General features: G+C 40.4%; 1 protein-coding gene across 2 annotated transcripts in view; it reads right to left on the reverse strand.

Annotated features, from left to right (window-relative positions):
• Nucleotides 1–18403, reverse strand: part of LOC122548665 (sperm acrosome membrane-associated protein 1-like) — a 206112-nt gene that overhangs the window by 31822 nt on the left and 155887 nt on the right. For both annotated transcript variants that reach the window (XM_043687498.1, XM_043687499.1), the window contains exon 5: nt 3760–3895. In XM_043687498.1, the coding sequence (XP_043543433.1) occupies nt 3760–3895 (136 nt within the window). The remainder of the gene's footprint in view (nt 1–3759; nt 3896–18403) is intronic.

The following is an 18403-nucleotide window of genomic DNA, read 5'->3' on the forward strand; positions in this document are numbered from 1 at the left end:
AGAAGCAAAAAACTCATTTAGGTCTTCCCCTACCTCCTCAGACTCTATACACAAGTTCCCTATGCTATCCCTGATCGGCCCTACTCTTTCTTTGATCATTCTTTTATTCCTCACATACGTGTAAAATGCCTTTGGATTCTCCCTAATCCTCCCTGCCAAGCCTTTTTCGTGCCCCCTCTTGGCTCTCCTCAGACCATTTTTGAGCTCCTTCCTCGCCTGCCTGTAATCCTCTAGAGCTGAGCAAGACCCTTGCTTCCTCCACCTTACGTAAGCTGCCTTCTTTCTTTTGAAGAAAAGCTCCTCCGCTCTCGTCATCTAAGGTTCCTTTATCTTACCCCTTCTTGCCTGTCTCAGAGGGACATATTTATTCATCACTCGCAACAACTGTTCCTTAAACAGTCTCCAAATGTCTATAGTGCCCTTTCCATGGAACAATTGCTCCCAGTCCATGCTTCCCAACTCATGTCTGATAGCATCATAGTATCCTTTTCCCCAATCAAATTTCCTCCTCCATAGCTATGTATTTTGAAAAGTAAAATATTTTCATTGAAGTACCTTAATTACACTTACAAATAACGATATCAACAGTAAATGTCACCTGTATTATGTGATCCTGGCAGCTACAGTAAGGCCAGGTCAGTTTTGATGCTAGAATATTTTTTGATATGCAACTGGAAGCAATTTTTTTCTTCCAAAATTTCTTTCAGTTGATGGTTGAAGAAATGTTTATATTCCCAAACACCAACCTGCAGGTGTTGGTGTTCCCATGAATCTGCTGCACTTGTCCTTCTCAGTAGAAGTGGTCATGGGTATGGAAGGTACTGTCTAAGCATCTTTGATGAATTTCTATAGTGCACCTTGTAGATAGTACACACTGCTGAGTGTTGGTGGTAGGGGAGTGGATGCTTGTGGATATGGTGCCACTCTCCAGGCTCCTGTTCCCTGGATGGTGTCAACCTTCTTGAGTAATGTTGGAACTGCACTTATCCAGGCAAGTGGGATGTATTCCATCACACTTCTTACTTGTGTTTTGTAGGAATCAGGAGGTGAGCTACTTGTTGTAGTGCTCCTAGACTCTAACTTGCTCTTGTAACCATTGTATTTGTATGGGAAGTCTAGTTCAGTTTTTGGTCAATAGTAGTAATGTCATTAAATATCAAGGAATGATGGTTAGACTCTCTCTTATTGAAGATGGTCATTTCCTGGTGTTTGTGTGGGGCAAATATTACTTGTTACATGTCAGCAGAAGTCTGAATATTGTACAGATTGTACTGCATCAGTATCTGAGGACTGACTGAACATTGTGTAATCACTGGAGAATATCCTCACTTCTAATTTTATGATGGAGTGAAGGTCATTAATGAAGCAGCTGAAGATTGTGAAACTTGAAAGGCTTCAGAAAAGATTTACAGGGATGTTGCCAGGGTTGGGGGATTTGAGCTACAGGGAGATGTCGAATAGTCTAGGGCTGTTTTCCTTGGAGTGTTGAAGGCTGAGGGGTGACCTTACAGAGATTTATAAAATCATGAGGGGCATGGAAATGATAAGTAGACAAAGTCTTTTCCCTGGGATGTGGAGTCCAGAACTAAAGGGCATAGGTTTAGGGTGAGAGGGGAAAGATATAAAAGAGACCTAAGGGGCAACTTTTTCACGCAGAGGGTGGTATGTGTATGGAATGAGCTGCCAGAGGGAGTGGTGCAGACTAGTATGATTGCAACATTCAAAAGGCATCTGGATGGGTATATGAATAGGAAGGTTTTGGAGGGATGTGGGCCAGGTGCTGGCAGGTGGGACTAAATTGGGTTTGGGTATCTGTTCGGCATGGACAAGTTGGACTGAGTGGTCTGTTTCCGTGCTGTACATCTCTATGACTCTATGATTCTAAGATGATTGGGCTAGGACACTATCCTAAGGAACTGCTGCCAGTGGAAAGTTCTTCTCCTGGTTACCATTGACTCCAGTTTTGGTAGAGCTCCTTGATGTCGATATCTTCCTTTTTGTCCAGTGAATACTATGGCTTGGATTACGGTAACATGGTAGTTATATTTTTAGATTTATAATTCTAAAGATCGGACTACGAGTCTAGAGTTCAAACCCCAAATTGGATGAACAAAATAAATGATGATGAAGCTTTTAGATTGCTGCTTAAAAAAACAGCAATTTCCTGCTGTCCTTTAGGGAAGGAAATCTGCTGTCCTTACTCAGGCTGACCTAAAAGTGACTCCACACCAATGGAAAATAGGTTGACTCTAACAGCCACTTGAAGTGATCTAGCAAGTCACTCAGTTCTAAATGCTGACCCTACCAGCCACTCCTACATCCTGAGAATTACTGTTTTATAAAGTGCAAGGGAATCTAAAAAAAAAGAAAACAGTAACATTGAACATAGCAAAGTTTATAAAGGGTAATTTTCACAGCTGGACTCCCCCTTTAAATACTAACCAACTGCTGCAGCAATGATACGCAGTGAACTTGAATAGAATACACACTAAGTATGACATTTTAAACAATAAAATAGAAAGGCAGAACAGCTTCTCTGTGCATTGGTTTACTGTAAATACAAGGATTAATCTTACTCCAAGAGGAAAAAAATCATGGTAAAAATGTAGTTACAAACCAAAACGAAAAAAAAATTGCTTCTTCCTAGAAATCATTTAGAATTTGATGTTAGATAACAGGACATTTGGAACTGAGTAATGAGACAGGAATTCATTTAAGCAGCTGTGATGATTCCAGAACCACGAGGCTAAAGGATAAGATTGTAACTCATTCTGTACCATTCACTTAGACAGTTAAAATTAGGTTTCAGTCTTTTCAAGATCTTACTAGAAATTTGCTGTATATACTTATTTTGCAAATCTGTCATCTTTTTACTTGAGCACTGCTGAAAAAGGAGCCTTTTGAGTTGACTTGACAATCCGTTGGCAAATTACTCAACTGCTCACTTTGTTGTGGCTCACTTTGAAATTTGAGATTCTTGGACCTCTCCTGATATGTGCAAGGTGAAACACTTGACAACACATATCTTTTTTTCAGCAATACTCAAAATTTATTGCTTGTTTTATGATTTGAAACATTGAAGCACTATAGCTGACACGGAACAAATATGCATCACAAGAACATGCAAAAGGTCACCCTAATTTGAAAGTGTCAGGGTACAGAAAGCCAAGTATATTATGTCAGGGACCTACTGGGGGCAGTGTACTTAGCAATTCTGAAGGAAGTGGTTTAAACGTAAGGGTCACATTTGAATAATCAAGATGGCATTCTGTCATGGCCAGCAGACAGGAGCAGGAAATAGGGTCATAGGCAGCTTGTGAGAAATGAAGGAATTAACTAAGGCTTAAACCAAGAGCTGGGGTAGGTCGATGTAGATGCTGGCCACTCTGCTACATTCCACTCGGTTGTCTTCCTCCCAGTCTTTGTCAAGTCACCTCACAACATTTTGAGATTATTGATCCATGAATTCTGTACTTAAGAAATATTCCCCTCAGTTGCCTGCAGCAATTGACTTCAAAGTTGCTGGAGACAAGATACTGCAGATTGGGAACGTTGTGGCCTCAGGCCCATAGTTGAGTTTGGCCCAATTTTAACTCTTCCTTTCCCATTCTCACTAAGTCAAATGGGGTCAAAATTGCCCTCAACATATCTAAATATGACATCTAAGTAGTATAACAAGTTACAGTATGGCAGTAAATCACTAGAATGTACTCTATGTGCTAAACAGTATGACCAATGTAGTTTTTCCTTAATACATACCAGTATTAGTATATACTGAGTACTTTATGGATGCCACAACATCACCTTCAAGTAGTGTGTCACACTGGTAAGCTACTGGTTGGTCTTCTTTTTCAACATGGATGGTGGGTTGATCTTCTTTGAGAATAATCGGCTCCTGGCCAGAGGTGAAACCGTCAGCTTTAAACAGAGCTGGTACAGACAATCAAAGATATAAAAATACACATGTCTCACACTGGCACCTACCTTCTACCCAGATGGCTTTATATGTCAGCCCCAGGACTTTCTGTCAATCAGATTCTATAGTCACCATAAGCAGTGACTGTTGCACATTTGCAACTGGTGGTCAGATGGGCTGTCATACCATGGTCAAACATTCCATCGCAGCCCACAGTGAAAAACAAATCTAGGTGGTTTCCAATATTAATATTTGGGCCAATTATAATACCTCACTGATGGACATTGGGTCAGAATCCCTGCTTGATGCCCAGAGGAAGCTGAATGCGATAAACAGTTCCTGCAAGGCCAAAAAAGGACAACACTAATCTTCAAATAAGACAGTAAACAATTCTAAAAATAATCTACATTCAAACATTATGTTTGTTGCAACAGAGAAGGCGGTGGAGGGGGTTGCAATTTACATTGCTATCAGGAGCAATGTCACATTCTCAAATTCTCCTGTTCTCACCAGACTTTCATGTTTTCTTTTATTCATTCATGGGATGTGGGCATCACTGGCTAGGCCAGTATTTGTTGCCCACCCCAATTGTCCAGAGGGCAGTTAAGAATCACCTGTGGGTCTGGGGTCACATACAGGCCAGACTAGGTAAAGATGGCAGATTTCTTCCCTAAAGAATGTGAATGAACCAAATGTTTTTTTACAACAATCCCACTGTCACTACTAAAGTAGCTACTTTCTTTCATTTTCAGATTTTTAGTGAGTTTAAATTTCACTACCTGTCATTGTGGGATTCAAACCCATGTCCACAGATCATTAGCCTGGGGCTACTGGATGACTAGTACAGTGACATCATCATTACACCACTGCCTCCCCTAAAAGATCTTTATGGTATAGCTGAAGAAATGAGGCGAATCAGCAATCGTGTTAACCCATTCCCACATGTTCCTTTCGTTCAGAAGGCTATTAGTGGCAAAAATTGGGCAGCACAGTGGCACAGTGGTTAGCACTGTTGCCTCACAGCGCCAGGGACCCAGGTTTGATTCCTGCCTCGGGCAACTGTCTGTGTGGAGTTTGCACATTCTCCCCATGTCTGTGTGGAGTTTCTCCGGGTACTCTGGTTTCCTCCCACAATCTAAAGATGTGCAGATTAGGTGAATTGGCTCTGCTAAATTGTTTGTACTGTTAGGTGCATTAGTCAGGGGTCAATGTAGGGGAATGGGTCTGGATGGGTTACTCTTTGGTGGGTCGGTGTGGACTTGTTGGGCTGAAGGGCCTGTTTCCACACTGTAGGGAATCAAATCTAATCAAAAAGGTCCAAATTGAACTTGATCTTTTCTTTACAATGATAGGTAAAGATGAAACTATGTGCTTTTTATGCAGTGATTAATAAGGCAGTAGATTTCTGATTTTCCCAAAACATAATCCAGATCTGTTTCCCAATGAGCAAATGGGGGATGGGGCATGCTGGTTTAGAATCTACAGCTGTACTAATAGGTTATTGTATCCTCACGGCCTCATTCTCAGGGCCAGTTTTAGTTGTTCTGTCTAAGAAAGATTATATAACTGCCTCCACTATTCATTGGAGTGCAGTCTTAGCAAAGCTGTCCTTGAGCTGAGTGTCCAAGCATCTGCACAAAGGACAACATATGTGGAGAAAATTGAAGAGGTACGATCAATGGGAAGGCTGAATCACAATGGGAAGTAAATACTCTTTTGAAAAAAAAAACCATAACGCTATTTTATCACAAACTAAAATTTGTTTTCAACTGAGTCTGTGCTAATTGTCCAATCATATGCCCCTGAAACTTCTAAATGATAGGGAAACATAGGTTGATGTACAACATGCAACAATGGATATTTTACAAGCTTTACATAAGAGCTCCAGAAAGCACACAATCAACCAGAATACTGAGTTCATTAAATCACTTGTAAGCTTCCCATCATTAACAATTGCTGATCATTGTAGAGTGAAGAATATGTTCCATTGCTGGAAATTAGTGAAGTTTTCTGTATGTGGTCTGATACCTTAAATTTAGCTGTTAGTTTCTTGATTTATTTATCTGGCATCTTTCTACATCAGGTTGATGCATTCAAACTTTCACTCTGCTAGCTACTGGTTTGTTTCTTCTGCTTTTTTTATATTGGCATTACAGACTAATAACTGTATTGTGCTAACATCTTTCTGAGTGGCACTACCTAAATCAGGCATTACCTGTTTGATGATAATCCTGATAATGAAACTGTTAAAAATAAATAATTGAAGATTTCAAGCACTAGGGCAGTAACTATTTCCTTTGACAGGGTCTAGATTCGAGTGGTGCTGGAAAAGCACAGCAGGTCAGGCAGCATCTGAGAAGCAGGAAAAGCCCTTCTTTTGCCTATTTCTATTGACAGCTTGTTTGACTATGGGGATCGTCCTTGGGAAGAAAGATTTTTGAAAGTTTGAAAGATTTTGGAAACAAATAGTCTGTGGATGACAACTTCATGTTTTATCATTGTTGGAGGATACAAGGTATGTGTTTCGATCAAACTCCCCCTGTCTATTCCATATTTCATAGAACACAGTCAGGTTATTTTTCTCTACTTTCCTTTTACTTTTCCCATTCCAAATCTTTGATCAAAGATGTATGTGACACAGACATATCTCCAAGACCAATTCATGCAGAATTGCACAGTATGTCTGGGTATCACACTTCAATCTTGTCATATAAGGATGCAAAACATAACCTGGAAACTTCAGGATTGGACAAACACATGTTTGATAAGCTATAACTCTGATTTTTCTTAATACTAAAGGTGTGCTGAAATAAAGCTATCAAATTACCCCAGTGAAACTTCTCCTGCTTGACCTTGTTCAGTCTGCTTAGAATAAAGTGTTGAGAAACATTCCTCAAAGTTGAAGGAAGCAAGAAAGACTTACAATGTCTTTGTGACCAGAGGAGTCCCTAAGTGCTTTACAGCCAATGAGGTACTTTTAAAAGGTGGTTGTAACTTAGGAAATGTACAGGGGAACAATTTGCCACTCTTTTGATTTTTTGTATCCATCAGAGAGGGCAGATGGGCATTGGTTGAATGTAGGAACCAAAGGATAACACCTCTGATAGTGTAGCTTTCCCTCAGTGCTGCACTTGAGTGTTAGCCTGGGTTTTGTGCTCAAGTCCTAGAGTGGGAACTTGAACCAACAAGCATATGACCTCAAGATGAGAGTACCAAGTGAACAGTGGTCTCACAGCTTGGGTCAAATATCTCATGACCGCTGATTGTTGAAACTTGTGTCATAGATCAAACAAACAAATGGGAAGTGCCACACAACGTACCTTCCTGCCCATTGCTCCTCAAGGGGCAATTGTGCAATTGACATGGAGCCATCGAGGAAAAGCATTTCTCCCTAGTGGGCCAGACAAAGAGTTGGAGAGTGGGCCATCTGCCAAGTTCTGTGCCATTTATATTTAGCATGTTTATAAGTTTATTAAAGTGACAATGACTCTTACCCATCCCATCACTCTTGTCCCCAGTGCTCACATATTGATATGAAAGTGCACTCTGTTAATGGCAGAGTAATAAAGGAGCTTTCATTTTTGTTTGATTCCACATTGCAAATACTAAGCTTTAATTGTTCATTTTTGAATATTAGAATTTTACATTGTAATATATACCTCAACTATTAGTGGCGTAGCAGATTTTCATTCAAATTGTCTAATTATTGGCAGAAGATAGCAGGTTATGGGAAGACAGTAGAATAGTGGCAGTATCACTGCACTAGTAACCCAGAAATCCAGTCTAATGTTCTGGGGACACAGGTTAGAGGCTCAACAATGCAGCTGGTATAATTTGAATTTAACTATAAAATCTGTAATTAGAAGTTGGTCTCTATAATAATGACTGTGAAACCATCATTAATTGCTATAAAACCTCATCTGGTTCAATAATATCATTTCAGAAAGGAAGTATGCTATCTTTAACTGGTCTGGCCTACATGTGACTTCAGACTTGCAGCAATGTAGTTGACTCTTAACTGAAATGTCATGGCAAAGCTCTGAAGGATGGGTAACAAATGATGGCCATGCTAGCAGTCACCATTTCTCCCCATGAGAGAATGAAAAATTGGTTGTATAATGTATCGTCACATCATGGGAGGTTGTAATGCAAAATCATGCTGACAACATCCCACGCCTAACATTCCAGATTTTGGTTGTGAGTGGTAATCGATGTTCTCTCACAGAGAGCGAGGACATTCAGAGACGACATAAAGTTGTTAGTCATGCCTTCGATTATCTTTTTCTTTGACTTATCATCTACTTTCCCCATCAATGAAGTACTTTAGCATGTTTTTCTATATATTAAAAATGCAGGTTGTTTATGCATAGAACAGAGTTCAACATACATCTTATGGAGCAGCCCTTAAAAACTTCCTCAAATACCGTATTAGGAGAAACTCAGCAGGCCTGGCAACATCTGAGAAGGGAAAAGAGAATTAATGTTTCAAGTCCAGTGACCCTTCTTCAGAACTGGTCACTGAAGTTGAAACGTTAACTCTGTTTTCTGATTAGATTAGGTTCACTACAGTGTGGAAACAGGCCCTTCGGCCCAACAAGTCCACACCGACCCTCCGAAGAGCAACCCACCCAGACCCATTCCCCTACATTCACCCTGACTAATGCACCTGACATTACGGGCAACTTAGCATGGCCAATTCACCTGTCCTGCACATCTTTGGACTGTGGGAGGAAACTGGAGCACCCGGAGGAAACCCATGCAGACACTCCACCCAGACAGTTGCCCGAGGCAGGAATTGAACCCGAGTCGCTGGTGCTGTGAGGCAGTAGTGCTAACCACTGAGCCACCATGCCACTCCAACTTCACAGATGCTGCCAGACCTGCTGAAATTCTCCAAGAATTTTATTTGTTTGTTTCCGATATCCAGCAGCTGCAATGTTTTGTTTTATGTTATCTTCAAATATTATGTGCAAAGCCCTTTTCTAAAATAAAATGCTAAGATAATTCATCCCTGTCTACAACTCAGTCCACATCAGCATAACTGAATCACTACTCAGTACCATATCCCTGCACACCCACACAGATATTAATCATTATTTTAAGGGACGGAGTTGACTCATTTTGAATCTGTTAACATCTTAAAATAATGAACTGGGAAATTCCATGTCACCTGCCTGATCACAAACAGTAACTTTGTGTTTGAGAGAAAAGGAAGTAAACTTCAATTCAAATCCCTAATGATTTATTATGGTTTCAGCATATTCTATTCAAATGTATCTGCAATACATAAATTCATGTCAATTTTCATCCAAAAAGATGTTAATCAAATTTTTCTCCTGGACTCAACTAATGTTGGAATTCATTGCCCTTTCACGTTATGATGAAAATTAAGTTTCTGCTTTCCAAAGCAAAAAGAGCTTGATTAAACACTTTTCTTTCCAAGCTCCTGAAGGTATGGGAAGAAGTCCATGAACTTCCATGTTGAGCTTTCTTCAATCCAGGAAAGTAGACGCGACACATTGAAACAGTTTCAATATTGTCGACTTTGAAAAGGGCATAGAACTGACGGTATTTACTGCTTTTCGAATAAACTGCTTTTATCACCATTCTTTCTGCTGACAAAGTTGTTCTGTTGACAAAGTTGAGAAAGTATAAGGTGAAGAGCCAAGGCACGTACAGCAGGGCACCAGCAAAGATGGACAGACAAAGGAAGGTAAATCAAGAAACAGTGAATGCTCCACCAATGATAATCAATGTGCCTGCTTTATCTGCCTTTTAATGAAATACTGTGACTTGATTACGGATTAGACGTTTTTGCTATTTGCGTTACTGCTGTACACAATACTGTAATCTGTTATTGTAACCTCAAATTTCAAATGTATTTTTACACTGCAGCATGTCATGAACTACACCAGTAATGCTGCATATTGTCTTAGCAAATGCAAGTTCATGAAATAAGCATTTATACAGGACTAAAGTGTCAACTGTGCCATGGAAGTCTCAGGTGCAGATGAGCAAGAACATCTTGAGCAAGAACATCTTCAAAGATAAACATTTATTTATTCGGAGACAATTTACACCACAAAAGAATATCATCCTCTAAAATAAGTTAACTAGTCTTGGTGTATATGGCGAAGTGAGCATAACCCTGAAATCAAACCCGACGAGTCAAAAACAAAAGCAAACCAACTAAATTTAAGCTTCGGTGTGAAAGGGAATCTGCAAGAAGTGAGAGAATGCTAGAGCTAATCCAATGGTTCGCATAATAGCAGCCACAAGAGGAATTCTTCAATTCACGAAGGAAGGAAAGACCTTGAGAGGTTAGAAGGTTTTAAGAGGTAGCTGATACTCTCAGTAATTGGACCATATCCAGTGCACAACAATGCTTCTCAGGTAGAAAATTCAAGACAGTAGGGAGAACAACATTACCACTAAGCTGTGTGGGTGCACAACCATGCTGCAACCTGGGAGTACACAGTTAGAAAACTGGCCATGTATAACAACTAAATTTTAAAGGAAATATTGGTGGAGTCCGACCACTCAAGATCCAAGAGAACCTTTCAGCCAGTTAGTAAAATGAATAAGCACTAAATTATTACAATACATGAAAATGCAGAGCATTTAGGACTCATTGTAAATGGGTGCAGTTCTTTTGCGAACAACAAACAGAATCATAATTCACAGCCTAAGAGCTGATGAGATGTCATCTGGGATGGAATAATGGGCCACCTCACCACCACATAGCCGTCTCCTCCGATAGAGACTAACTTCCTCTCCAGAGGAACCAAATTTAAGAAGAGAGAGGCAACAGCAGGTCACCTAGCTGTGAGCAAAATTTCTTGGCTTATGAAATAATCATTTCATTGATCTCAGTTGGACGCTGGAGGATTTAGTTGAAACAACAAGGGCCAATAGATAAAGACCACGTGTGAAGACAAAAAAGGGAGTCTAAAAAGGCAAACAAAATACTTGAACCTATCAAATGCCCCTTTTTTCTTCCCCATATCCTCCAGCAGCAAGAACACACTGACCTTTATAGATTCCACTACTGGTCCAGAGACTCTTTCTCAGGGTCTCAATGTTAGGCTGTGGGCGATTCCCAGGAATCTATCAGCAAGCGAAGTAGCAGTCATCTACCTAAAAAAAAAAACCCGCTTGTAAAATCAGTCGACATGCTGATCAGTTAACTGTTATGTTTCAGCTTCTGCCCCAATACTTTTAACACAGCAAAAAATGTAGCTTTCTAAGAAGACAATGAGCCAAAAACCACAAACCCTGCTAATGTCAAATGTAGAAAATAATATGCACCAGGTACAATGCACAGCTCAAGATTCCCAAATGCTATCAGGTCATATGCTCATATGAGGCTTCTGCTATGTCAGGAATTGTGTGGTATATATCTTTTCTCATCTTCCACTTTCCAATGTATATCACTTTTATCTCTACTGGCAGATAGAGGCTGCATATAATAGCAGACCACATGAGTTGATGGTAGTGAGGTCACCAAACCTGTGACTTTCGGCTCATAACTTGGGTGCCATGGAGACACTAGGTCTTTTTTGGCAATAGAAAGAGTGAGAAAAGTTACTATCACAGGATTTCACCTCAGTCATGATTGGTATCCTTTGCTTCTCATTCACCATCTCACACTACAGTAAGTGCAATTAATGCTCTGCAGGGTATTGCCATATGAAACAGTATTTCAAGGGGCGCCCTACATCAAGCATCGCAAATCATGCCCTTATTCTACTCCTCAAGGTGCTGAAGAAATTAAGATGGCCAAGTCAGATGTTTAGCCACAGCTGAACATCCAACAACAAAAGTGAGATAGAGGTACAAATATGTAAACAAGATTATGGAAAGATGTAGGAGCAACAGGGTGGTGCCCAACATTCACTGGGATTCACTTAGCGTTAGAGGTCTAAATGGAGCAGAATTTGTAAGGAGCATCCAGGAGGGCTTTCTAGAGCAGTATGTAAAGAGTCCAACTTGGGAAGGGGCCATACTGGACCTGGTGTTGGGGAATGAGCCTGGCCTGGTGGTTGAAGTTTCAGTGGGGGATTACTTTGGGAATAGTGACACCAATTCCATAAGTTTTAGAATACTCATGGACAAAGATGGGAGTGGTCCTAGAGGAAGAGTACTAAAGGCCAACGATACCAAAATTCAGCAGGAGCTGGGGTATGTGGATCGGGAGCAGCTGTTTGAGGGGAAATCCACATTTGATATATGGGAGACTTTTAAAGAGAGGTTGATTGGAGTACAGGACAGACATGTCCCTGTGAAAATGAGGGATAGAAATGGCAAGATTAGGGAACTATGGATGACAGGTGAAATTGTGAGACTAGCTAAGAGGAAAAAAGAAGCATACATAAGATCTAGGCGACTGAAGACAGACAGTCTTTGGAAGAATATCAGGAATGTAGGACCAATCTGAAACAAGGAATTAAGGGAACTACAACGGATCATGAAATATCTTTAGCAAATAAGGTTAAGGAAAATCCCAAAGCCTTTTATTCATATAAGTAACAAGAGAAAGGGTTGCCCACTCAAGGACAAAGGAGGAAAGTTATGTGTGGAGTCAGAGAAAATGGGTGAGATTCCTAATGACTACTTTGCATTGGTATTCATCAAGGAGAAGGACATGATGGATGTTGAGGTTAGGGATAGAAGGTTGACTACTCTAGGTCAAGTTGATATAAAGAGGGAAGAAGTGTTGGGTATTTTAAAAGGCATTTAGGTGGTCAAGTTCCCAGGCCTGGATGGGATCTATCCCAGGTTACTGAGGGAAGCGAGAAAGGAGATAGCTGGGGCCTTAACAGATATCTTCGCAGCATCCTTGAACATGGCTGAGGTCCTAGAGGACTGGAGAATTGTTAATGTTGTCCCCTTGTTTACGAAGGGTAGCAGGGATAATCCAGGTAGTTATAGACCGATGAGCCTGACGCCAGTGGTAGGGAAGCTGCAAGAGAAGATAGGATAGGATCTATTTACATTTGGAAGAAAATAGGCTTATCAGTGATAGGCAGCATGATTTTGTGCAGGGAAGGTCATGTCTTTCCAACTTAATAGAATTCTTTGAGGAAGTGACAAAGTTGATCGATGAGGGAAGGGCTGTAGATGTCATATACAAGGACTTCAGTAAGACATTTGATAAGGTTCCCCATGGTAGGCTAATGGTGAAAGTGAAGTTGCATGAGGTCTAGAGAGTACTAACTAGATGGATAGAGAACTGGCTGGGCAACAGGAGACAGAGAGTAATCGTGTCAGGGAGTTTCTCAAAATGAAGAACTGTGACCAGTGGTGTTCCACAGGGATCCATGCTGGGACCACTGTTGTTTGTGACATACACAAATGATCTGGAGAAAGGTATATGTGGTCTGATTAGCAAGTTTGCAGATGATATTAAGATTGGTGGAGTAGCAAATAGTGAAGGGGACTGTCAGAAAATGCAGCAGAATATAGATAGATTAGAGAGTTGGGCAGGGAAATAACAGGTGGAGTTCAATCGGGGCAAATACGAGGTAATGCATTTTGGAAGATCCAATTCAAGAGTGAACTATACAGTAAATGGAAAAGCCCTGTGGAAAATTGATGTCCAGAGAGATCTGGGTGTTCAGGTCCATTGTACCCTGAAGAAGGCAATGCAGGTCAATAGAGTGGCCAAGAAGGCATACGGCATGCTTTCCTTCATCGGACAGGTATTGAGTACAAGAATTGGTAGGTCATGTTACAGTTGTATAAAACTTTGGTTTGGCCACATTTGGAATACTGTGTACAGTTCTGGTCGCCACAGTACCAAAAAAAAAATGTGAGTGCTTTGGAGAGGGTGCAGAGGAGGTTCACCAGGAATGTTGCCTGTTATGGAAAGCGCTAGCTATGAAGAGAGGTTGAGTAGATTAGGATTGTTTTCATTAGAAAGATGGAGGTCGAGGTGGGACCTGATTGAGGTCTTCAAAATCATGAGAGGTATAGACAGGATGGATAGCAAGAAGCTTTTTCCCAGAGTGGGGGACTCACTTACTAGGGGTCATGAGTTCAAGATGAGAGTGGAAAGGTTTAAGGGAAATATGCATGGAAAGTTCTTTACGCAGAGGATGGTGGGTGCTTGGAGTGTTTCCAGTGGAGGTCTAGCAGTGGGCACAATAGCGTCATTTAAGATCTATCTAGATAGATACATGAATGGGCAGGGAGCAGAGGGATACAGATCCTTAGAAAATAGGTGACTGGTTTAGATAGAGGATCTGGATCAGCGCAGGCTTAGAGGGCCAAAGGGCCAGTTTCTGTGCTGTAATTCTCTTTGTTCTTAGTTCTTTATTGCCTCTCACTCATGTTGACTGGTCAGAACCATCACAAATTTATTCAACCTATGGTCGTGTTTCAGTTACTGAGCTACAGGAGAACGTATTTGAAAAAGGGTGAGGAAGTGATTACTCAAAAAAAGCAAGTTTCAACAAAAATACAAGAGATGTAATCTGTTAGCTGGAGAACCAGCTTGAGGGCTTTGTTAGTTTTTGATCCCAATGATTCAGACCTCACTGGGTCAATATATTAATTTAGTAACTCAACGTCAGCACTTTGTGCAGTCATTTGTCAGAATGACAAATTACCTGTACAGTTTAGGAAGTCAATGGAAGGGTTGGCAATCTGTATCTGTGCAGTGCTACATGGTCACTTGATTGAGCTGCAGACTGCCATGAGAGAAGTGCAGGACCCCTTGCAGTAGACCTCACATTGGTAGCTGTCACAAGTTTAGGTATGAATTCCATGATAAATGTAGCATGAACTTCATATTCTAGACATGTCAAGCTCAAATATACTGCAGTTTGTCTTGTCTGGATTCTTCAGTTGTGACACTGTTATCCTTATTGCTTAGGCATTGATCATTTCCAGGGTGCTATGTAAGAAAGTGGAGGTTTAATAATTTATATTAATCTCTTTTCCATTGTCCCAGAATATCAGAGAGAGGTGAGACAGGGCTTCCAATTATAATTGCACATCATGCCCCTTCCTGAAGAACTCTCATATTATTGCTTTGGAAGAATTTGGCAGAAGGCCTTCTGCTCTGAATTCCCCTCAGGCCAGAGTAGGAGGGGTGGGAAGTTAATTGTTAGAAGTAAGCAACTAGATTAACAAAGGCCCAAAGCCTTGCATATTTGTTCTAGGACCGAATGGATCTTTAAACCCAGGGCCTTCTGATTTGCTACAGTACTTTAAAAATGCCTTTAATTTAATCAACTGTCCAAAGGCCCTGCACTGAAATATTAAAAACAAACTTTGAGAATGAACCTTATAAGGAGACAAAGTTTTAAGGCTTGTCTTTGAGGGAGCAACAGAAATAGAGAGACTTATGGACAGACTTATGGATCTTACAACTTTATGGCAGCTAAAGAGTGCAGCGATTAAATTTGGGGATGTTTGAAAGGCCAGAATTTGATGAGTGAGCAATAATTTAGACAGTTGTGAGACTGAAGAATGTTGTATAATTAGGGAGGGAAGTGGTTAATGGAAGAAATTGAAAAAGAGAATGAGGATTTTAAAATGAATGAGTTAATAAAACATCAGTGTAAGTTAGTGAATGGGAGAAGCTGAGGTGGCCTTGTAATGAGCAGAAGACCTCTGCTTCAGAAATCCTGGGCCTGTGGTATGGTGTGGTTTAATCTTACCAATGATTTGGTCCATCAAAACCAGGCATTGTAAGGGCTGTAGGCATGGACCACACTCCAACTATTGAGTATTTGGGAAAAATGTTCGGAGGAAGGAGTAAGATCAGGTCTTGCACATTGGGAATGCGGCTGGTGATGCCCATTACACTGTTGTTTTCACAGCTGCCCCTGTCATGAACTTGTGAGCCTGTCTGGCTGTTGGAAAGTGGCTGAGGCTAAGGCTGTGACAGGATTGAAGTTGTTTTGTCCAGGGCTGTTCACTTTTTTAATTCTGTGGTAAGCGATTGAAACCCAGCTTCACTTACAGTAATTGTAAACCAGTTTAAGTCAGTGTAATCTAATAGCAACTGTTCAGTTGGTTACTAAGCAATATGCTTGAGACAATGATAAGCAACACAATCCAATTAAAAATATGCTGTATGATTGCCTCAGTAGCATCCCTGATAGGCAGCACAACTTTAATAAATAGCTATTCACATAACTGATTGGTTCTGGTTACTGTTTCTGAAGGTGGTTATTAGCCTATGTTTTTCAAGTCAGACTTTAAATTAGCATTTTCAACTCTGACAAATTATCTAACTGCGATCTCTGAGGAGAATTAGGTAAGCCAGACAACATTCATAATTGCAAAGGATTAACAAAACATCCATATAAAATGTAACAAGTCAGGTTTGTGGACTATTTATTATTTTCGGCTCAACCAAAGCTTTGTGGCAGTTCAAGAAGGCAGTAAAATATAATTGCCATAAATATAATTGCCTCAAATATATGTTATGTTTCTGCTATTGTTCACATGTTCTTTTAATATTTAATTAAATATTTGGTAAGTAAAGATGAAAATAAGGTTGACTCTGAGTGTTATTCTGCTATATTTTTAGAACAATGGGTCCATTGAAGGTATGGGAGGGAGCTATTGGTGTGATCATTTGAAAAAGAACATTGTTCTTTATTCAATGCAGAAAGTGCTGGACAAATTCTAAATGTCTGGCTGCATCTGTATAGAAAGAAAATCTTAGGACTGAATTTCAGTATTCTTGGCTAAGTCTGAGTCGTATCAAGTAAATTGGAGGATTTTCTTTTACCATATCATGCCACTTCTGAAAATTTTCGAAAATTAAAATGAGTGCTCCCAATGGCTGGATGGTCCTTGATGGACACTACACGTTGCACTGTAGCTCACATCACTCAGATCCCTCTCCAAGTTTCCATCCAGAAATTATGCTTTGAGTCCAAAATGACTCTTCTTCAGAAACTGATCTTTGACCTGGCTGTCAAGGCATCAAGACAAAATAGTCAGTTTTTGAGGATGTTGAGAGGTAGGGCTCATGTATGTAATCTGAAACATGGACGCCAAAAATATCTTGAATAGAGAAATAAACAGGAAGTCAAAAAATGGCATCTTTCCCCACTGCTATTTTATCTTTGCCTTGGCTGATTGGGAATTTTCACACTTCACATGTTATGGATTCAAGTTTTCTTTCTGGATTTGAAGCATATAATCTACATGAGTGTTCAGGAGTACTGCAGTGGTGTGCTTTGGATGAAGATTTAACTAAAGACCTGTCTGCACTATCAGTGAATATAAAGAACTACTTAAAAAAAAACTGCCTCAGCCAATAATTACCTGATAACCATCAAAAACACATTCATTTCATTGCAATTTGTTGGAGTTTCTCTTTACAAATTGCCCATAAAACACTGGTGTCTACTCCGCAATAGTAAGTAATTGATGGAGCTGAAAATGTGTTGCTGGAAAAGCGCAGCAGGTCAGGCAGCATCCAAGGAACAGGAGATCGACATCTCGGGCATAAGCCCTTCTTCAGGCTTATGCCCGAAACGTCGATTCTCCTGTTCCTTGGATGCTGCCTGACCTGCTGCGCTTTTCCAGCAACACATTTTCAGCTCTGATCACCAGCATCTGCAGTCCTCACTTTCTCCTCTAAGTAATTGATGGAGCATGCTATACAGTGACCTGAAGTTCTTTTCTTCATGCACCTATCTTTGGACATATCAAAATCAGAAAGACCTTGGCTTTCAGCACACAAACAGTGATGCATGTATAGATTCTAGTGGAACAAGCTAACTGAAAATTCATGTGAATTTCCTTCTTCCCTTCCAATTTTCATTCGAAGGGAAAATCAGTACAGTAGCAACGTCGGCTGTGCACAGAGGGCCGCACGAGAGGAGCTAGACAGCAAGATGTTTTCTTCATATTACTTTGTCTAACAGGACTAATTATGAAGCATCTATGATGATTCAGCAAAATAAAATATGCCTTTAACATTAACAACACAAATTTATGTGACAAATTAATAGACCAAAAGAATAGTTGTTTTATTTGGGTCCTTGGCCTATGTGGTGCTTTTCAACACGTTCACGTTGTGTTATGAGGACCCATTCATACCTTGTATTTGAACTGAGTCTTTAATGAGCCTAGTAAATAATGAATTCAGAGATTTCAAGGGCTCAAAGCACTTTTGAGGCACAATGACTTGTGAAGTTTGCATTGGATATAGAGTAAGCCAAGGGTTGCAGCAAGGTTCTCAGATAATATCACATCTCTATTTTCTTGAGAACTTATTTTTTTAGCAGATACTGAGACAAAGTACCCTTCCGCTTTACTGAAACTTTCCAGCAGGGTCAGTAGATCAGGATGCAGAGGTGAACACACCTTCTAACAATCACTCACCAACTTATTAGGCTGAGTGAGCCCCCTCGAAATGGTGGCACCGGCAAAGTAGATAGGGATTGGGCTGAGCCCAACTGCTCCAGGCCGGCTGCATTCTTTTTCTCTCTCTCTCTCCTCTTCGTAAATTGTCTT

This window comes from Chiloscyllium plagiosum, chromosome 3 (genome assembly GCF_004010195.1).
Source record: "Chiloscyllium plagiosum isolate BGI_BamShark_2017 chromosome 3, ASM401019v2, whole genome shotgun sequence".
Taxonomy (NCBI): Eukaryota; Metazoa; Chordata; class Chondrichthyes; order Orectolobiformes; family Hemiscylliidae; genus Chiloscyllium; species Chiloscyllium plagiosum.